General features: G+C 45.3%; 1 protein-coding gene and 1 long non-coding RNA gene across 4 annotated transcripts in view; both read left to right on the forward strand.

The window, feature by feature from the left end:
• The first annotated feature begins 981 nt into the window (after positions 1–981).
• The window catches only part of SLC9A8 (solute carrier family 9 member A8), a 71,410-nt gene continuing 50,293 nt past the window's right edge, over positions 982–22,098 (forward strand). Inside the window, exons 1-4 of one of the 3 annotated variants that reach the window (XM_058685919.1) lie at positions 991–1,124; positions 1,577–1,624; positions 3,010–3,188; positions 10,307–10,387. In XM_058685919.1, coding sequence (XP_058541902.1) covers positions 1,099–1,124; positions 1,577–1,624; positions 3,010–3,188; positions 10,307–10,387 — 334 coding nt within the window. In that variant the 5' untranslated portion in view covers positions 991–1,098. Of the gene's footprint in view, positions 1,125–1,576; positions 1,625–3,009; positions 3,189–10,306; positions 10,388–22,098 lie in introns of all 3 variants that reach the window. The other 2 variants (XM_058685917.1, XM_058685918.1) reach the window with 2 other exon arrangements.
• On the forward strand, positions 10,625–14,070 carry LOC131485909 (uncharacterized). The gene is made up of 2 exons (XR_009249072.1): positions 10,625–11,628; positions 11,898–14,070. It is a non-coding gene; the product is annotated as an uncharacterized LOC131485909 (long non-coding RNA).

The following is a 22,098-nucleotide window of genomic DNA, read 5'->3' on the forward strand; positions in this document are numbered from 1 at the left end:
GAGTAAAACCACGTATCTGTCTTTCCCTGACTTATTTTGCTGAGCACAATACACCCTAGTTCCATCCGCATTGTTGCAAATGGCAAGATTTCTTTCTTCATGATCACCAAGTAACATTCCATTGTAAATGACTGAAGTTTTAAAGGATCACTGGAGGGGGGAGGGTCTGGCTGGCTGAGTCCCAGGAGCAGGCAACTCTTGATCTTGGGGTTGGGTGTAGAGATTGTTTAAATAAATAACTCAAAAATGTTTTCCAAGGATCGCTGGAGCCCGTGGTGCAGAAGGCCGCGAGGAACAACAGCAGAGCCAGAGACAAGTTTACGGTTTAGGCAGCTACTACGGCTGCTATGAGATATGACGTCTTGGACCTGGAAGGAGGTGGCAACAGCAGAGGTGGTGTCCTATCCAAAGACTTTACACAAGGGTACCAGTCCTCCCGACGGGGTCCCTCTTACCCCTACAACCCTGCCTCGTTCCTTCCTGATATGCTCAACCCTACAGACCACCGCTAGGCACATGCAGTCGACTCCACGAACAAATTAATGAAAGATCCAGGACCAGATCGTCATCACCTACTTGAATGATAGTCAGAACTCAGTAATTGTTTACAGATAGACTACCGCACAATTCTGCGAGGCCCAAGTGGCTAGTCCTCTCTCTACAGCGAGGAAAACTGGGGCTCAGATCAGGGAAGTGTACCCCTGGGGTCCCTCTGCGCAACCTCGGTTAGACGTTTCCTTCTCAACTTTCGGAACGCAGTCCTCCACACTGGATGGAGAGTGCTTGCTCTCAGGGTGAGTCACAACGACCTCACAGGAGCTTCCCTCAAAACGTCCCCGCCCTGGGATGAAGAAAGGCCAAAACTTCATGGGGCCAGAAGGTCCCCAGACGCAGAGCAGTCAGGCGTCCTAAAAGGGCCCTGACACGGTCCTCCCACCTTCAGGCCACAGAGACGAAGGGACAGAAGGGCCGCCCTCGCGCGGCCGAGGCCCCGCCCCCCGCCCGTCCGCCAGCCCGCGCCTGCAGCGGAAGCCGGAAGCAAAAGCAGTCCCTGCTAGCCCCCGGCTCCGAACTCGGTGGTCTTGGAGGCTCCGCAGGATGGGGGAGAAGATGGCGGAAGAGGAGTGAGTGGGCATTTCCCGGGCGGCGGAGGCGGCAGGGCTGGGCCCCGGCGGGTGTGACAGCGAGCGCCTCAGGCCGCCCTCCGGCCCTGAAAGGCGGAGCTCCTTGTGCCGGTTGGGCAGGACTAACCATGCCCGCGCCAGCGAGGAGGGCGGGAGGGATGGGCCTGGGCCCAGCCCGGCCCTTAAGCCTCCTGGAGGTCAGATCCTCGTGCCGGGAATCGACAGCCCAGGGCAGGCCTCGAAAGCCGTCTGGCCGAAACCGCAACCCAGATTTCACTTTCCCATTTTTCGGTCTTCTGAATACTGGGGAGAGCTCCGCCGCCTCCTCCAGCAAGTCCCCTACCCCCCTACTTAGCCAGCCGCCTCTTCCATTGTAACGGTCATTTTTCTCTTCTGTCTCCTCCACCGAGATTCATTCATTCATTAACTATTGGCCATTTACTCTATTCCAGGCCCTGGGCACATAGTAGTGAAGGAGGCCGACCAGGAGCCGCCCTCAGGTAGTTTACATTTTAGTGGGAATAGACCATCAATAGGCAAGATGACTTCAGTGTTCTAAAAGGAAATGGAAGTGTTAGGGCGGGCGTCCCTGCAGGAAGAGGTGACATGCCAGCTGAAACTTTAAGGACAAGAAGGAGGGATAGGAGAGGGAACAAGCAAGTGCAAATGGCTGGAAGCAAGAAAGGGCTTAGTGTCTTTTAGGGACAGAAAGAAAGGCAGGATGGCTGGAATAGAAAGAGTGAGGGGCTAGCTGAGATGAGATAGAGATGTGTGAGGCGTCCAGTGTCCTCCAGGTACTTCTGGGGGAAGGACCACTCTTTAGTCTGTCTCCGCACGTGCCGGGCACAATCTGTTGCATGTTACAGATGCCCTACCTATGTGGAAGGGTAAGGTAAAAATTAAGAAGGAACCCCCATGGTTGAAATCTGACTCCCTCACCTGACATCTTTTCAGATACGTCTCTTCAGCTGGGTGGTCATTTCATCTTGGCAGCTTATTTACCCAGTGTGTGCTCTATTGCAGACATTGAACTGGGCCTCAGCAGCGCAAAGCAAAAAAGAGGTGGTATGGCCCCAGTGATTTCAAGTTTGGTCTCAAAGCTTGATTCTGCCGCTGGCTAACTGAGATATTGGCCACGTTATGCAGCCTCTCTGAGTTTCAGTTATTCATGGGTAAAAAAGGGAAAGTAATCGTCCCCATCTCAGGCATGGTTTGCCTATGAAATGAGAGGTTGTGGTGTTACCTAGTCTCTGGCATGAAGCATTGCTCAATAAACACCAGCTGTTATAATCACAGTTGCAATGATTATTATATGAATATTGCCCTATTTAACAATCCCACCCCGGAGCAAGGAGAGTACTGAGAAACGGGACAGATGCCATATTACAGGGGACGTTACATTTGAGCCTTTGGAAATCTGAGAAGGATTTTGTCAAGTGGGGTGAGGTGTTCCAACCGGATCAACAGTTGGGTAAATTCAGGTGGCTTCGTCAACTTGCAGCTATAATTCAAGGAAAAGAATGTAAACTGGAGAAATAAAGGCGCCATGTAAATAATGTCGGATCTTGGAATGTGATGACAGTCCAGTGTGCCTCCGTTTGAATCCCTTATTTAATGCCAAAGAGCAGGCAGCATTTTATTTCTACGCTGGCCCCAATTCCCCCCCTTGTTTCTGTCCCATAAGTGCTGGGTTCAGAGCACCTGAAGCCACTGGTACTCTCCTGCTGTAGCAGGCAGGAACTTTCTGGATCAGTTTGGTTCTAAGACTTGTGAATCCATCATCCTCTTTGCCAGATTCCCCTTCTGCGTGTGTGTGCGTGCGCATGTGTTGGTACTCAGGGCCCATTTCCCTTTATCTAATACTGCTGCTTTTTATGTCCAACAGGTTCCCTAATACAACTCATGAAGGTTTCAATGTCACTCTCCACACTACCTTGGTTGTCACTACGAAACTGGTGCTCCCGACCCCTGCCAAGCCCATTCTCCCCGTGCAAACGGGGGAGCAGGCTCAGCAGGAGGAACAGTCAAGCGGCATGACCATTTTCTTCAGCCTCCTCGTCCTAGGTGAATGTGGAGACACCCTCGTCTGCCATCTTGAGTGTCTGTGTGTGTTGTCCATAAGGTCCACCCTGTCTAAGCCACCATTTACTTGATGTCAAGTCTTCCTTCCATTTGGTTTTTGCGCTTCAGACACTGAGGGACGATGATCAGTTCATAACATAACAGGGTACTCCTTTTTCTTCGTAAAATCGCCGAGCTTAGCAATTCTGAAGAGCTCTTTCTATAACGTCTTAGATATCATTTGGAAGAAAGGAAGGATTTTTGACCGAGACAGAACCTTGAGCATCTCCTAGTATAGTGGGTTTCAGGCTGTGCTCGTGAGTGTGTATGCTTGTGTAGATGGTGGTGATAATGGAGGCGGGGTAAGTCAAATGGGAGGGCATCTGCCTTTTTGACCAGAGACAGCATTTTGTCACTTTGCTCTCAGGTTTCCATGTAAATTTTATTTAATTAAAGGTTTTGCCGCTGAGTAAAAGATCAGACACCCTTGCCCTAGCACACTTTTTTCCTTCCCCTTTAACTTTGCCATTAACTGTGGTTGTGACTTTTACCATATCTGTGTACCACCCGTGCTGTTATTTACTTATGTGATATTTTTCTTTGAACAGATTCACTCATTTTGTTCAACCTCCTCCTGTAACGGGTGAGAAAATTTAGGTCCAGAGAGATGAAGTGATTGACTTGCCTGGTTTTGGGGAGACTAGAGATTAAAATTTGGGTTGCCAGACATCAGTCAAGAAGTTTAGGTAATAGGTGATAGTTTAGATGCCTTCCGGAGACCGTAGAGAACTGTTTTAGACAAAAACAAAAAACAAAAAAACAAACAGATGAAACTACGTAGCCACTTTGGACTAGCTGACTAAGGAAGAAATAGCTTTGAATTTGACCCAAATCCACACTCTATTTTGAAGAGTGAAGTTGGCATATTTATATTTTCTGGTTAATGGTCAAATAGTTTTAATATAATAATTTTGTTTGAAATCCCAGGACTCGAGGTGCCTGGCTGGCTCAGTCAGAAGAGCATTCAACTCTTGATCTCAGGGTCATGAGTTCAAGCCCCACGTTGGGTGTAGAAATTCTTAAAAAAATCTTTAAAAAAATAAATAAAATCTCAGGTTTTCAGCCTGAGGTTTCAGCCTTATCTCTCATAGATTCCAAAAACACTTAAAAAAATAAATTTTTTTATGTTTATTTTTGAGAGAAAGAGAGAGACAGAGTACGAGCAGGGGAGGGGCAGAGACAGAGGGAGACACAGAATCTGAAGCGGGCTCCAGGCTCTGAGCTGTCAGCACAGAGCCCGACGCAGGGCTCGAACCCACGGACACGAGATCAGAGTCGACTGACTGAGCCACCCAGGTGTCCCGAAAAACCTTTTAAATAGAATACAGAAAAAGTACACAAACCACCGGCGTTCATCGTCCCGTATGGACTTGATAAGCCCAGATAATTTTTTACCTTGTGAATGTAGTTGAATTTTGTTTCTGTTTCCTCTTGTTTCTCCTTTTTACGCTGTGATGGTAGTTGAATGTAAAGAAAAACAGTTCTTGGTCAAGAAATCTTTAGTACTTGAATCCATAATCTTTTTTTTTTTTTAACGTTTATTTATTTTTGAGACAGAGAGAGACAGAGCATGAACGGGGAAGGGTCAGAGAGAGAGGGAGACACAGAATCTGAAACGGGCTCCAGGCTCCGAGCTGTCAGCCCAGAGCCCGACGCGGGGCTCGAACTCACGGACCGCGAGATCATGACCTGAGCCGAAGTCGGACGCTCAACCGACTGAGCCACCCAGGCGCCCCGAATCCATAATCTTGAAGGACGAGTATTCCTAGTCTCTTTACATTGTTGTCCGCTTCATAATGGCAGAGAACATAAAAGGCAGAGACCAGGAAGAAAACTTTGGTTTGTAGTCTCCTTTTTTCATGGGAAGATAAAAAGAATAAGTCAGACTTTCAAAGTAATTTTCAGGGTGTGGAGCGTTTAAGGTTGGTTTGTGCCTGAGACCACAAAGCAGGTGGTTATAGTGCTTTTAATCCCGGCCAAACCCAGCACAGCGGTAACACATCTTTGGGGCCAGAAAGGGCTAACCTGTTTACTAGTGTCGTGTATTTCACTTGGATATCTTTTCAAACAGATGGTAAACCTGGACTTCACAGTCACACTAGTGTCAGGTGCATTCTGTTTTCACCTAATCAGACCGTTGGCAGTCTAGGAATTGGTGTCTCCATTTTTTATGGATAGGTCAGCACGCATTAGCAGAGTGGAATGCTTTCTTTTTAAATAAATTTGAAGACATTTTTTCTCTTGTATATTATCAACAAAATATGTATCTTGTATATTGATTCCTGATTAGATGTCCAAACATATAAATCTGATAAAAAATTGGAGTTCATAGGTATTTTGCTGGGGCGCCTGGGTGGCTCAGTGAGTTAAGCCTCCAACTTCAGCTCAGGTCATGATCTCACGGTCCGTGAGTTCGAGCCCCGCGTCGGACTCTGTGCTGGCAGCTCGGAGCCTGGAGCCTGCTTCAGATTCTGTGTCTCCCTCTCTCTCTCTGCTCCTCCCCTGCTCGCATTCTTGTCTCCCTCTCTCTCTCAAAAATAAATGAAGATTAAAAGAAAAATTTTTTTTAAATAGGTATCTTGCTAACTCACTGAGTACATGAACTGTAGTGAATTGAGGGAAATTGGGGTCCATGATTTATTCTAGACTTCAGGAACTCCTAACCTGGAACACATTTAACCACTTTTGCTTACTGTTTTAGTCAAGTCAAATGAAATTGTAACTTTTATGTCCTTTAAGCTTGTCAAAGGATTACAGCGTGTTCCCCTTTTTTGAGAAAGGATGCCAAAACTCTAGTTACTTTTGACTTTAGAAGCTTGAAATCAGTTGACTTACATTTAACCCTTGCTGATCTTGGACTCTGCAGAAACAATGGTGAGTCATTTTTATTGACCTACTAGAGTTAACAATTAGCATCATTTGGCACATACATTTTATTTATTTATTTTTTTAAATTTTTTTAAACGTTATTTATTTTTGAGACAGAGAGAGACAGAGCATGAATGGGGGAGGGGCAGAGAGAGAGGGAGACACAGAATCGGAAACAGGCTCCAGGCTCCGAGCCGTCAGCCCAGAGCCCGACGCGGGGCTCGAACTCACGGACCGCGAGATCATGACCTGAGCCGAAGTCGGACGCGTAACCGACCGAGCCACCCAGGCACCCCAAGGCACATGCATTTTATTTAACTCCATTAAACTGAATGGAGTTACTAAAATTGATAACGCCTGTTTTGATGAAGTTTCCATAATGATTACTTTAGGCATGAATGTTTAGAAACATTAACTTGTGGTATACCTACCCTCCATACCTCACAGAAACCTTTGCCTCTTGCTCTGTTTTTTCCAAGGTTACTTGAAAACATGTACTTGTGTGTGTATCTACATATATCTATTCATATGCACATTCATTTGTAAAGGCACATAGAGCTTGGATTTTGTTTGTTTTAATACAACAAACAGGATTCAGTAACTTGCTTTTTCATCTCACAGATGCCTTGGAGATCCTTTTATGTTCTGTTTTTTTATATCTGCTTTTTTTTGAAGAATGTGTGTTAAAGTAAACATAAAATATATACCATTTTATCTAAAGTGTACGATTCGGTATCATCTAGGACTCTCACGATGCCGATGCAACGATCAGCATTATCTAGTTTCAGAACATTTTCATCACCCCAAAAGGAAACTCAGTGTCCATCGAAAGCCGTCACTCCCCATCTTCCCCTACCCCGGGTCTTTACTAAACACTATTTTGCATTCTATCCCTAGGAATTTGCCTACCCAGAATATTTCAGACACAACTAGAATCATGCAACATGTGGTCTTTTTTTTTTTTTTTTTTAATTTTTTTTTCAACGTTTTTTATTTATTTTTGGGACAGAGAGAGACAGAGCATGAACGGGGGAGGGGCAGAGAGAGAGGGAGACACAGAATCGGAAACAGGCTCCAGGCTCCGAGCCATCAGCCCAGAGCCCGACACGGGGCTCGAACTCACGGACCGCGAGATCGTGACCTGGCTGAAGTCGGACGCTCAACCGACTGCGCCACCCAGGCGCCCCCTATATGTGGTCTTTTATGTCTGGCTTCTTTCACTTAGCATCATGTCTTCGAGGTTCATCCGTGTCGTAGCGTGTGTTAGAAGTACATTCATTTTTATGGCTGAATAATAATCCCCTTTATAGATATTCCACATTATGTTTATTCACCAGTTGACAGACATTTGGATTGTTTCTGTGTTTTGGCTATTGTGAATAGGGCTGCTGTCGACATTTGTGTATAGGTTTTTGCGTAGATGTATGTTTTTATTTCTCTTTGATACATACGTACATACAGGAGTGGAGCTGCTGGGTTAAATGGTTGCTCTATGTGTAACTTTCTCAGGAACTCATACTTTGCACAGAGGCCGTACCATATTTCGTTCCCACCAGCAATGGCCTAGAGTTCCGGTGTCTCCGCGTCCTTGCCAACACTTGTTATTTTCCATTGTGTTTTGTTTTATTTTTTAATTATCACCATCTCTTACTCATTGGTCGGTGTGAAGTTGCATCTTGTGGTCTTGATTTGCATTTCTCCAGGGACAAATGAGGTTGAGCATCTTTTCATGTGCTACTTGGCCATTTGTTTGTTTGGAGGGATGTCTATTCTGGTTCTTTGTCCATTTTCAAATTCCATTGTTTGTCTTTTTGTTATTGAGTTGTAAGAGTTCATGTGTATTCTGGTTGCTAGACCTGTATCAGATTAATGATTTACAAATATTTTCATCCATTCTTTGGGCCATCTTTTCAGACCTCATTCTTTTAAACGGTTGAAGACCATTCCCTGGCATTGCTGAACCTCCTACTTAGCACTCTCTGTTGATAGATGGTTTTCCCCTTTGTCTTAAAGGGGCAAATTGTTGTTTGATTTACAAGAATAAACTATTTATTTTTAAACTTTGAAGTTTTTTATTTTTTATTTTTTAATGTTTATTTTTGTGAGAGACAGACAGAAGACAGAGCGTGAGCAAGGGAGGGCATAGAGAGAGAAACAGAACCTAAAGCAGGCTCCAGGCTCTGAGCTGTCAGCACAGAGCCTGACACGGGGCTCAAACACAAACTGCGAGATCATGACCTGAGCCAAAGTCGGACGCTTAACCGACTGAGCCACTCAGGTGCCCCTAAACTTTGAAGTTTTTTTTTTAAAGTTTATGTTTATTTATTTTTGAGAGAGAGCAAGAGTGCGTAGGGCAGGGCCAGAGGAGGGTGGACAGAGGATCTGAAGCAGGCTCCGTGCTGATGGCATAGAGCCCAACACAGGACTCAAACTCACGAACCATGAGATCATGACCCGAGCCAAAGTCAGGAGGCTTAACCGACTGAGCCACCCAGGCACCCCGAGAATAAACTTTTTCAATTAATTTTTTCATCTAGCTTGGTGCAAAGAAAGATCAGAAACTGAGTGAACTCCCTAGATCTATATTCAGCCCACTTATGTACCTGCCTTTTTAGACAGTAGGCCTGCTCACTAGTCACATGTCGTGCTTACGCATTAGAACATTTTTCTTGCTCTTGGTATTTAATGTAGGATTTTTCTAACTAGGTTAAATATTTATAATAAAGTAACACCACAGATTGATAGTTGAAAGCACAGAATGCAAGAAGGACAAAATTTCTATATTTACAACTGTTTCCTTTTTCTGGCCACCTGGTGCTTTTTGGTGGGCCTAACAATATCTGGTCTGTCAGTGCAGGCTCTGATGGTGGCCATTTAACCACTATGCGGATTGTTTAAACATTTCCTTTTACAAAAAAGGCAACAGTTATACTTAGTACTGTTAAGATAGTCCTGTGATTGATGAGATGCTATCCCACCTAGGTGCATAATAAAAGAAAGAGATAGGCACACTTGCATTTGGGCCATGAAATTACATTTAGGAATTATTTATGTGAAAATATACTCTTATGGGGGGGAGGGTCCAGAGATACTTATCTCTTTCAGTTTTACATTCTTTTGTTTCTTTTCGTGACCGCCCCACTTGTGAGCAAAATTAAACATGACTCCTGTTTTGGTGACTGAGGAATGAAGACAGGCGGAAGGGAGGTGGTGGATGCCTATGGCTAAAGGCACAGGGTTGGGGGGCCTGGGGGGGGGCTCGGTCAGTTAAGTCTCCAACTCTTGATTTCGATTCAGGTCATGATCTCACAGTTTCTTGAGTTTGAGGCCTGCATGGGCCTCGGCAGTTGCACCCTCTCTCTCTCTCTCAAAATAAGTAAATGAAACTTAAAAACAAAACATAAAGGCACAGGGTTGGAATCGGGCTCAACCCTGCAGCACCTACAGTGACATGACCTCTTGAAGCCTGTTTTTGTGCCTATAATCAAAAGAGATTATGGTAATAATAGCTCATTAAGAGGGGTGTTGGGGGCTAAATGAGACTGTGTTTGAGAAGTACTCAGTGCAGTGTCTGGCCATGGGGAGCCCTCAACTAGTGGGAGCCCCAGTACCTAGCTGAGGAGCAGGCACCCCATCTTTAGGTCTCGGATGTTCTCCCCACCAGACCACAGTTTTGACTTAGTTCTCTGTGGACTATACTCTCACTTCATTCTCTGTGAAAAGAAAACCAATCCCATGGTGGCAAAACACTTTGTGGCAACATATTCTGTTGCAGTTATATTTGATTAAAGGGATTGATTTCCCTGACTTCCTCCTCCCATTTCAGATTTTCCAGGTGATTACTTCCAAAAAGTTGAAGACCATTTCTCAGAATTAGAGATTTGAATACATGATTGTGTAAGGTTTATGCGGTTAGGGAAAAAGATTAGATGTCTGTTGCTCTTTCAGCAACCACTGGAAAATAAACTAGTTCAGGCACATAAAAAATCTGGAGACAATGTTATAAAACACTGAATCTCCTTCCAGGTTAAGAAATAAGAGATTGGAAAAAGAACTGAAGTTTCCCATGTCATTGTCCGCTGTCCATTTTCCTTAGCAGCAGCACCACCCCCCCAGAAGTAACCATTGCTTTGAACTTGGTGTTTATTATTTGAAATTGTGCTGTTTTAACAGTGTCTTATTTTTTCCCACAGCTATCTGCATCATATTGGTGCATTTACTGATCCGATACAGATTACATTTCTTGCCAGAGAGTGTTGCTGTTGTTTCTTTAGGTAAGTGCTTGTCAGTGATCCTATAATAAAAGCAGTAGTAGTACCATTTTTTGAGTGCCTTCCTAGTGCCAGAAACAGCATGAGATGTGGTACATGCCCGATTTCATTTAATCCTCACTGCAACCTGCCACGAGGGTGTTATGATCCCATTTTACAGATGAGGACACCGTGACTCAGGAGTGATGACCTCCTAAAGGTCACATAGAAGCCCCCCCCCCCCCCCCCCCCCCCCCGTTCTGCTTCTAGAACTACCCTCGGGGCACATTGACCTCTGTTACTAGGTTATGCAGACACCCAAGTCTACTAAGGCAAGTAATGGACACTTAATTCATAGGGTCACTGAATTTTACAGCCAGAAGGAACTCTGACTTCATGGTCTAAGAAGGAGAGATGGCTCACTCTAATGTCAGAATGAGATCTAAGGTGTTCAGGAGTATTCCATTCTACCTCACTTGCATGTCTTTCTTGTTTCCTGTGGCAATAAATTGTTAAGATAACTAGCCTCTGTATGTCAACTATACTTCAGTAAAATTAAAAAAGGAAAAAAGGTAATCAGCTCCTATTTAGAGGGAATGAATCAGTGTAATAATAGATGTGAGCTCACATGAAAGTTAATTGAAATGGTTAATGAAGGAAGAAGCAGGGACCTTCCTTCTCAGTAAGGATTAAAATCAAGACAAAAATGTGTTTGGGGGTGCTTAAGGCATGGTAAATAAGGTTTCACTGAGACCCGCTAAGGCATTTATCAGTTTATGATATTGTGTTGTTTTTTCCACTTGCCTACTCATGAGATTTAATTTTCCCTCATCACCACCGATGCTCTCTGTAAGTTAATTTTCTTTGCCTCACAGGTTTGGTTGAGTAATATTTTTATAATACATTGATGGTTTAGCTTAACTTTGGAAATGAATGTTCAGACTTTGATTCCCTGTCCCATCATCGTCTGCATTCCTACTAAGCTGGTTCAGCCCCTCCTGTGTTTTCCCTGGGCTTCACATTACTCCTCTAAGTGGTGCTTAGTTCTCACCTATGAGCTTTTGCATTGCCACCTCATGTGAGCCTTGTAACCCCCCAGTGATGCCATATCTTAAGGAAGAAACACCACTGGATAGTACTGATCTTCAGTCAAGAGTTGGAAAACAATTTTACTTAGAGTTCCTATTCTCTGTTTAGCAGGCTCTTGAGCTGCACTTCCCAGCAGATTCTAACAGCCTTAGCTAACGAGATAGAAAGCCTTCAAGGTCTGGGGCGCCTGGGTGGCACAGTCGGTTAAGCGTCCGACTTAAGCCAGGTCACGATCTCGCGGTCCGTGAGTTCGAGCCCCGCGTCGGGCTCTGGGCTGATGGCTCGGAGCCTGGAGCCTGTTTCCGATTCTGTGTCTCCCTCTCTCTCTGCCCCTCCCCCGTTTATGCTCTGTCTCTCTCTGTCCCAAAAATAAAAAAAAAAAAAAAAAAAAAAAAAACATTGGAGAAGAAAAAAAAAAAAATTTTAAAAAAAGAAAGCCTTCAAGGTCTAAGAATGTATGATCATCCCTTTGCTGCTATCAGGACACTGAAAATAGCCTACACAACTAACACCTATTCTGGGACATTCAGTAAAGACTTAAAACACCACTCCAAGGAATGTACAGTTTTGCAGTCAGCTTTCATAGTTTCTTAGAATAAGAACTATAGCTGATGTGTGTTTAGTTATTGTGCCATGGAAATGATGGTTCTTATCATTTGGTTTGGAATGTCATGTTCTTCACTCTTTGAATGTTTGGGTAATTGTAGGTCAGTGAACACCAGTGCTTGTACTAGGAGTTATAGCAGACACTGTCGGTTGCCTACCCAAGGGCCATTGCCCCTTCTTCCTTGAAAATAGAACCCTAATTTTGATCAGGTATCTTGCCACAGTGCACTCAAGGAAGGCGTGCCCCTCCAAGTCAAGACTGGTCTTTGCCATCGTGATAATTCCACTCTCCTTTGCCGTTGATTGGTTGAATGAGGTGAAGGCAGCAAGGCAGTGTGAGTGAAACCCCATCCTGGCCAGTGAGACCACGGGGCAGAGTGTGGGGGTGGAGTGTGCCTTATCCTCTCTGATGAGAAGTTTCCCATATCTTTGATTCAGTTGTGTAACGATCTGATGCCTGGAGCATTGGGAGCCATCTTGCCATCACTGTGGCTCAAAGACAAAAGCCAGAATGCTAAGGATCGCCAAGGAGACAGATGAGAAACCCAGATTCTCGACTGCATCATTGTTTTGTTGAATTGATAGCCCTGGAGCTGCCTGTTGTATGAAATAAGAAACATGTGTTGTTGAAGCCATTTTTAAGCAGGTGTTCTTTTACTTGCAGCTAAAAGCATCTCAACAAATATAGGGCTCTTTCCATTCAAGGGGCAAGATCAGTTCAAATTGATTCAAAGAAAAATTGGCAGGGGTGGAGTTGCAGACCCATTGGCCTTTGGAACCAGAAAACCTACCAGTGACACTGGCTTCAGACTCAGGTGGATCAAGTCTCCTAAACTCAAGTTTTCTCCACCTCTCAACAGTGCTTCCCTCTGTTTCGGCTGCAGTCTCAGGCAGGCTCCCTCCGTGTGATAAGCCGTTCCAGCTTCAGGCCTACTACCCTTACAGGAGAGTCACAGTGGGAAAACGTGGCCTCCTCTTCTTCCTGTTTCCACCAGAAGTTGTAGGATGAACTCTGACCTCCTGGCTTCCCCATTCTGCACACAGGGTGGGATGGTGTTGGGGACTGGCCAAGGCTCTCCATCCACAGGGTTCACTTCTTCACTGATGTAGCAGAAGTAACTGTAGCCTGTAGGGCCAGGTCGTGGGAGGGTTGATAGCAAGTAAATCTTGCTTTCAAAACTTTTGTTAGGTAACTTGGGTGATTGGAATGCTAAGGGTAATTCCAAGAAGAGTGCTGGGGTCCAGAAGGTATTTTTTATTATGTTAGAAGACATTTGGTTAGAATTTAGAAATGCTGACAACGCTATCAAAATAGTTTTATATTTCATAAAGCTATGTAAATTGAAGGAAAACTTTTTTTTCTCTTACTGGAGCAAAGTGTAACAAAATATTGAGCTATCCACCATTTCAAGAATTTCCAGCTTTTGTGCCAACGAAGAATCTAGATGAAACTGCCAGAGAAAATAGAGTTTTCATTCTTTAGGGATAAACTCTCCCAGCCTACCTCTTCTAGCCCAAAGTTACTTTTCAGACTGCAGTCATTGAGAGACATGATTGGCCTTTCGTGTTACAGTTACACATTCAGAGTACCTAAGAAACTATTGGTATAGAAAAGGACTATCTACACTTTAAAAGCACATTTTCCCCCTTCTATTGTCTTGTAATTTCAAATGAGCCTCCAGACTTTTCTCATTGTTTCTAAAAAAAAAGTATCAACATGAAATTCTAAAAATATTTTCTTGACCCTTCTTCAGAGCTTTTGGATACTTTCTGTACTTAGGGAATTTTGTAGCTTAGGCCTTTAAAAAAAAATTTTTTTTTTTTGCACAAAGAGCTAGACAGAAAAAGAACAATCCTTTTCATTGACAACGTCAGCTATTTTCATTCTGCTTCATTCCCTTCCAAACCATATGTAGATTCGATGACTTTACTTGGTTTGAATTTGTATCATTTTTTGTGTTCTTTCCTTTTTACTAGTCTTTTCATTAAAGTTCACATATTTACTTCTGTCAGTGCTGATTCACTCTATATTTAGGACTGAAATTTACAAGGAATAAAAAGGAAATAATTGTACTGCCCACTATCCTCTGTCACGTATAGCGAAACAGGAGATTTTCCCTCCCACAATCATACTTTATTTCAGAGAGAGGAAAGGCCAGAAGGGGTTAAGTAAGGGCTGGAAATTTGCCCTTTCAAATGCCAAGGCCTAGCCTGAATACTACTGATAATTAGAAACACTGGATTTGATTGAATCATTGGTAGGATGCACAAAAATGCTTCCTTGTCATAACTTTCTTAACTATGTGCCTTTAGTATTATTGACTTGTTCTTGTTCTGACTAAAGGATTTCATTTTTTTTTTTTTTTTTTTTTTCAGTAGGAGAATAGTGCTCTTTGTGGGGCATCTGGATGGCTCAGTTGAGTGTCTGCCTTTGGCTCAGGCCATGATCTCACGCTTCGTGAGTTTGAGCCCCACATCAGGCTGTCTGCTGTCAGTGCAGAGCCTGCTTCAGATCCTCTGTCCCCCTCTGTCTGCCCTTCTCCCCCTCGTGCACGCACTCTAATTTACATTAAAAAAAATTTTTTTTAATATCCATTTGTTTTTGAGACAGAGACAGAGCATGAGTGGGGGAGGAGGGGCAGAGAGAGAGGGAGACACAGAATGCGAAGCAGACTCCAGGTTCTGAGCTGTCAGCACAGAGCCCGACGCGGGGCTCGAACACACGAACTGTGAGATCATGACCTGAGCCAAAGTCGGACGCTCAACCCAGTGGGCCACCCAGGCGCCCCCTTCTCTCTAAAACAAACATTAAAAAAAAAAAAAGAATAATGCTCCTTGTGTTAGTGGGCGTTTTGAGTGGAAAGCGATGAGAAATCACTCAATTCCTGAGTTACTAACTAAAGGTAATTCCAGAAAAAGCAGATGCAGTAATGATATTTTTAAATTTTTTTTAATGTTCATTTATTTTTGAGAGAAAGAGACAGAGAGACAGAGTGTGAGTGGGGGAGGGGCAGAGAGAGAGGGAGACACAGAATCCCAAGCAGGCTGCAGGCCCCGAGCTCTCAGCACAGAGCTCCATAGGGCTAGAACTCACAAACTGAGATCATGATCTGAGCCGGAGTCAGACGCTTAACCAATGGAGCCACCCAGGCGCGCCTGTAGTAATGACATTCTAATTGTAGTTAAGTTCTTAAAATTTTTTTTTTTAATTTTAAGACAAAGGGAGAATCCTAGCTGTAACTGTAACAGCTTTTGTTACTTTTTAGACTGTTAAAGTCTAATGCTGACATAGCTTCCAGTGTCTCCCCCAGAAACTCCTCGCATCTGAGGGGCTTTGATTTTTATTAGAGAAGAAACAGGCATTCATCTGTGGGTATTAGAGTAGCTGTCTTAGCGGCAGAGGCCAGAGTTGGTTGTCAGACTGACAAAATGATCACGTTAGACTCTCAGGAATTTCGAGGCTGTGCTCGAGGCAGGGAGGAGAGCCAGCACAGACTCAGTTTGTAGACACACGGGTCAGAGGGGACATCTTGTTGCTGTTCTGCCATGAACTAAATGCGTGCCCTCTGCGTGGAGTAAGTTCCTCCTTTTTCCTGGAGTCCTGCCTTGACTTACCTAGTTTTATGGTCACCTCCTCTTGGCTAAGCCTTTTATCATCCATAGGTTAGATTTTATACTCAAATCTTCCAGTTACACCAAAATAGATAGTCTAAATTTTTAAAATGATAAATAAATAATAACTGTTAAATAATTGTATTCTGAAAGTTGCTACATTGGGGCTGATTTCTCTGACTTCCTCTTGTACCACATAAATGTTCTCCTCTGTGCTTGAAAAACGAATGACATTGCTCTGAAAGGGTGAGCTGCTTTAAAAACGAAACATTTGGACAGCCTTTCCCCCCCAGAAAGCAAACTGCCCTGAGGGATGGATTCTCATTTTAGAGTCTCTTTGGGGTAACTACTGTAGGTAGCAGAGTCAAGGACTGGATTTTCAAACTTACCTTACCAGAGTATAACTTGGCTCTATAATTACAGCTGACAAAGTGTGCTAAAAATATATTAACGTATTTTCAAAAAATCATCTGTGGTTAAAAGAGGATTACGCAAGTAAGTATATCCCTTTTTGCCTCATTATATAGTAGCAGACCTGTCTCCTCATGATGATCAGGGTCAGTCTTCCCTGCCAGTATCGGTAAGCCTTTTCTAGGCCTGCTGGTCTGTTGACTCAAAGAGCCCAAGGGACCAGGCAGCAGCCATTGTAACACTTACTATGTGAACCCTGGTGGAAAGGTCACCTTCTGGGAGCCAGGACCTTTCGACCCCCTGAGCCTGTAGTTTCAGGCTATGGGAGCAGAAGTTCTCCAAGTGGGCATCCCTACTCCCAAGGGAGTCTCTGAGAGTGATGTTGAATGGGGCCACTCCTACAGTAAGCAGGTGCTGTGCCCCGCTTACTCTTAGGGACGTACTGCCCTATAATGGCCATTGGCTTAAGGAGTCAGTCGCATCCCGGGGGGGAGCTCCAGTCTTCGTAGGATGTCCTCTCCGAGCTGGTGCCTCAGCTTCTTTATGAGACCCTCTTACTCTGGCTGGCTGGCGGCTTCTGGATGGGGTGGCGTATTAGTGTAGGACCACGTGGGGTCCATGGTCGCGCGCCCACTGCTGCACCTCCCTTGCCATAAAGTGAGTCTCTTGGTTTGACACGCTGTTGGGCGGTGTCCCGCTTTAGTGGACCAGACACTTGTGAGCCCTGGGACAGCGGTGCGATCCAAAAGACATACCCGCCGGCATACTTGTCCGTCTCAGTCAGAATGAACTGCCAGGGTGGAAGGGGTCTGATACAATCGAGTGGCCATCATTGCGCTAGCTGGTCTTCACAGGGGATGGAACCACATCAGGTGCCGGGTGTGGGTCCGTGTGGCTGTCCAGTCACCCATTCAACAACAGCAGCAGCTAGAACAGCCATGGTGGGAGGGAGTCCACGCTGTTGGACTTGTGCACAACTCCCGTCTCTGCCATCATAGCTGCTGTGTTCATGAGCCCGTTGCATAAACACTGAAGCGGCCAAGGTGAGAGGCTGACTGAGTCACCCATGAACCAAGCTGGTCATGGGGAACTCCCAGCGAGGCCGTACGTAGGAACGGAGGGAGAGGTGTTGATGTCACGGCTGTAGAGGACGCAGAGGCCCGGGGCACCTGTTCATGCAGCGTGCTTGTGCCCGCCGGACCTGGCCAAGCCTGATCTGTAATGTAACACTTGGACCTTACAACGCACTGCTGCTGGGCCCACCCAGCCTTATAACTGGGTGGTTATGGCAACGCCACTTAGGAAGCACAGTTCTGGGCACATGAGCACTTGACGTCCCATGCTCAGATACTCTGTCTCTACCAGAGCCCAGTAGCGTGCCAGGAACTATTTGGGTTTTTTCCTCCCGTGTTTTTCGAATGCCGTGTAGTTCTCTGCTGCAAATGGCATGACCTTGTTCCAGAACCCTAGGGATCTGTGCTGAGGAGCCCTCCTATTGAGGCTTGCCCGAGACGTCACACACCATCCCTTTCTACCCCAGATACTTCCGGGGCCAGGGGGTCTGCCAGATGATATGGCAGAAGCGGCAGGCGGCTTGAACTGCAGCGGGGCCCTTTCTTGTGGTCCCCACTCAGAACGCTCAACCTCCCACAAACCAGTAAATGGGTCAAAGTAGTTTTCTCAAGTGTGGAATATATAGCCTCTAAGCCTGGAGGAGGCCTACCCAGCATCGCGCTTCTTCTTAGTGGTGGGAGGTGGAAGGTGCAAATCTTGTCTCTTACTTGAAGGCAGTGTCTTGTCATGTTTCAGACCACTTGACCCCTACCTTCCCAGATGGGCGGTCCCCTGAAACTTTCTGTCGTCTGAAGCCTAGGTGTCTTATCAAGACATCCACTGGCCACTTCTTGCTTGTTGTGTCAGATTAGCATGCTGTCCCCCTAGTCTAGTGGACCACGGTGTTGTCCTGGGCAATGTCCATATGGTCTAGGTCCTTTGGGACTATGTTAATGACAGAGAGCAAGAGTTAACATAAGGTGCCTGCCTTGTTTGGACTTCTGTGTAATCTTGAAACAGCCTGGGGAGGTCTTTATGCCAGCAGGGAGGTGGGGGCACTTCAGCTGTCCCAGAGGGTCCACAGGAATCTGGAGATTGAAGGTGCTCATGTAAATCTCCCCCAGATGACCCTCCGCCACGTCTCAGAGTCGCACATCTTCCTTAGCAGGGCCTGGCAGGAGAGGACGTACGTAGCTTTACCCTCTTGAGCACAACTTTCTCAAGATCTGCCACTCTTGGAGTTAAGTCCCGTGCCTGATCTTCGCTCTAGAAGCCCCCCAGCTGCAGCAGGTGAGGGCCTGCTTACATGTTGCCAAGGAGGCCCTCCGACTCTCACTTTGCTCCCATTTGGTGATTGTCTGAGCCTGTCCTTCTCTCTTTTCAAAACCTTGGCTGGGGGGGGTGGGGGGGAGACGGGGGGCGCACCTGGGTGGCTCAGTCAGTTGAGTGTCCAACTTCGGCTCAGGTCATGATCTCACAGCTCGTGAGTTCGAACCCTTCATCGGGCCCTGTGCTGACAGCTCAGAGCCTGGAGCCTGCTTCGAATTCTGCGTCTCCCTCTCTCTCTGCTCCTTCCCTGCTCCTGCTCTCTCTCTCCTTCAAAAATAAGTAAGAACATAAAACAAAAAACCTTGGCGGCCCTCCGCAAAACCACACCGTTCCACTGTTCTCATTATTTCCCCCATAACCTCTCCAACACCACACGTGCTGCCTGAGCCACTGCCTCCCACCCCGTGTCCCAACCCAGTCACCACGAGGGAGTCTTAGCAGTGGCACTGCTACCCCAGCTGAGGGACTACCAGTACTTCCCCACCAGTGTTGGGGTCCTCACTGCCAGCCGGCTGCTGAGAGATCCACCTCCCTCCTCGGGGAGCATCCTTCGAGTGTGCTTCCTGGAACCACTCCGCTCTTGGAACCAGTTATCTTAAGTTGGGAGCCTAAAAGCAGAGTCTTGAGACAGGAGGTTGGGACATGTAATTTATCGAGGGATGCTCTTCATGAATAAATCTGTGAGGACACGAGACTAGGGGAGGAGAAGGAGCCAAACACCGGCAGGGATCTCAGTTTAAGCCCAGCCTGAGCCTCAGTAGGAGGGCTCTGGGGCAAGAACCCACACTGTGGTTGTCCCTCTTTAGAGCGAAGGGGCTGGACTCCTAACGCCCTGTTAGTCATTGGCTGTGAACTGGTGCAGGGTGGGCACAGCTTCCTGATTGATAAGGTGCCTCTCAGCAGCTGACGACGCTCTTCTGGAGAAGGGGACAGGCGTGAGCACTCAGCTCGGCCTTCTCAGCAGCTCACACAGATGGGCTGTGTGAAGACAGCTGGGCAGGCCTCGCGGCGTGAGAATTAAAAATGCCTGTAACCTTGATCCACCCATCCCTCTTTCAGGGGTTTTTCCTCTGGATGCCCCCACACACATGGGAAATCATGTATTTACTCAGGTGGGAAGGGCAGTGATAGCAAAAACCTAGAAAAAAAAAAGCCTGGAGACTCAAGTTTTCACTGAATACTCTTTGTACCTTTAAAAATTTTGTACCATGTGCACCTGCTACATAGTCAAATATAAGGATAAAACAATTCACTTTTAAACAATTCTGTATCTGCTATTTACTAGGTAGGTGATGCCGGGCCTTAGCCTCAGTTTCCCTATCTGTAAAGTGCAGGTGATGGTGCCTTCACGTCCTAGAATTGCACATACTAAACATGCTCATGCATAGAAGCCACTTAGTGTGATGCCTGCCTGCTGAGTAATCAGTAACTATTAGCTGCTGCTGTTAATATCATCATCTGTGTTATCATGGTTTATTGCCTTGCAGGGTAATTGTGGGGATGAACTAACATAATGTGTATTTTATACATCAGCACAGTGCCTGGCACATAGGATGTGTGTGTGCTTCTTTTTCACACAGGGCAAATTAACATATGTATATATATACACACACATGCACACACACGTATACATACATGTATATTATGTGTGTGTGTATATATCTATGTATGCACCAGTTCAAATATATATATGTGTATGTATATATGTACATCTTTTTTAAGGGAATTGGGATCAGGTTTTGCAACCTGATTTTCTTCCTTAAAACATTTTCAATGTTTTTCCTGCAACATTAATTATCAGGATCGTTGCACAGTGACGCTGGTAGAGCAGCATTGCACCCTGGGAGGGAGGTGAGGGTTCACGGGTTGTAAAGGCGGGTGTAGTCTGCCTGTGTCTTAGCGTCATGAACTGGTAGGATGTCGAGTCCCTTGCTAGCTCTGAGCCATTAGACTGGCTACTTCAACTCCGAGCCTTCATACCTGAAGCATTCTCTGGAGGATTAGAAATAGCTTAAAGCGACAAATCCTAGGGGCGCCTGGGTAGCTCAGTCAGTTAAGCATCCGACTTCAGCTCAGTCATGATCTCACGGCACGTGGGTTCAAGACCCACGTCAGGCTCTGCGCTGACAGCTCAGAGCCTGGAGCCTGCTTCCGATTCTGTGTCTCCTTGTCTCTGCTCCTCCCCTGCTCATGCTCTGTCTCTCTCTCTCTCCCTCTCTCCCTCTCTCCCTCTCTCCCTCTCTCCCTCTCTCCCTCTCAAAAGTAAATAAACATTAAAAAAAATTAAAGAGAATTGCTCAAGTAGAAATAGTAACAGTAGTGATAATATCACATCATATTTCACAAAGCTTTCCAATGCCTCATAAATAATAATATAGAAACAAGCTTAGGCAATAGAATAATTATGATTATAATCAATAGATGTAATAATAATTATGAATAATTATTTTTCAAATGCAGCTGCTCCATATGTAATTACAAAAGCATTAACCATGGTATTAAACTTTGGTATACATTTACAAGGGAAAGGGAAAGTTGAGGTTTTAGTAGAGCAGAAAAGCGCTAGCTTTGAAAATGAAATCGGAAACCAGGAAAAGAGGTTCAACTTCCCCAGTAATCAGGAGTGATTACTGAATGTAGATTAACTGTCAGATGCAAAGTGAAACAGTGCAGTGCAACTTCTTGCCCATCACATGGGCAACAGTGTTATTCGGATGATATCCAGGGTTCATGAGAATGGGGGAGCGCTCTGGTGCCCAGTGTGAATTGGTGCAGCACTTGGGAGGACAATTTGGCAACATCCTCAAGAGATAAAAATGTGCTGTGCCATTCATCGTCTCTGGATCTGCCCTAGGGCAACACACTTCCACAAAGAGGCGTGAACTGACAGGTTCATTGCAAGTCCGCTGTGAGCAGCGATCATCTGGGGACTGATTTAAAAAGTTGTGACTCTTGAAAAAATTAAAATGTAATTCACATACTGTAAACTTCACAGTTTTAGGGTGTACAGTTCAGTGTTTTCAATATGCTCACAGGGCTGTGCAACATCACCGCTGTCTAATTACAGAACGTTTTCATCGCTGCAAAAAGAAACCCTCTACCTACCTACTAGCATTCACTTCCCATTTCCTCCTTTCCTCCTACCCTGGCAACCTCCATCCTGCTTCCTGTCTCTGTAGATTTGCCTAATTCCACACATTTTGTATCAGTGGACTTGTACAATCTGTAGCCTTTCTTGTAATGTAACAGGTTTATTGAGATATATAATTCACATATGAGTTACCCATTTAAAATGTACTCTCCGATGGGTTTTAGTATATTTGCAGAGTTGTGCAACCATCACCACAATCGATTGTAGACATTTTCATCACCCCAAAAAGAAACCCTATTCCCTTTAGCTATCACCGCCAAGCCCCTCTTCCCCAGCCCAAGACAACCATTTCTATCTCTTTATAAATTTGCCTACCCTGCATATTTCATATAAATGGGTCATAAAATACATTCACTTAGCATTCAAAAAAAAAATTTTTTTTTTAACTTTTATTCATTTTTGAGACAGAGAGAGACAGAGCATGAGCGGGGAAGGGGCAGAAGGAGGGAGACACAGAATCCGAGCTGTCAGCACAGAACCCGAT

This window comes from Neofelis nebulosa, chromosome 9, assembly GCF_028018385.1.
Source record: "Neofelis nebulosa isolate mNeoNeb1 chromosome 9, mNeoNeb1.pri, whole genome shotgun sequence".
NCBI lineage: Eukaryota > Metazoa > Chordata > Mammalia > Carnivora > Felidae > Neofelis > Neofelis nebulosa.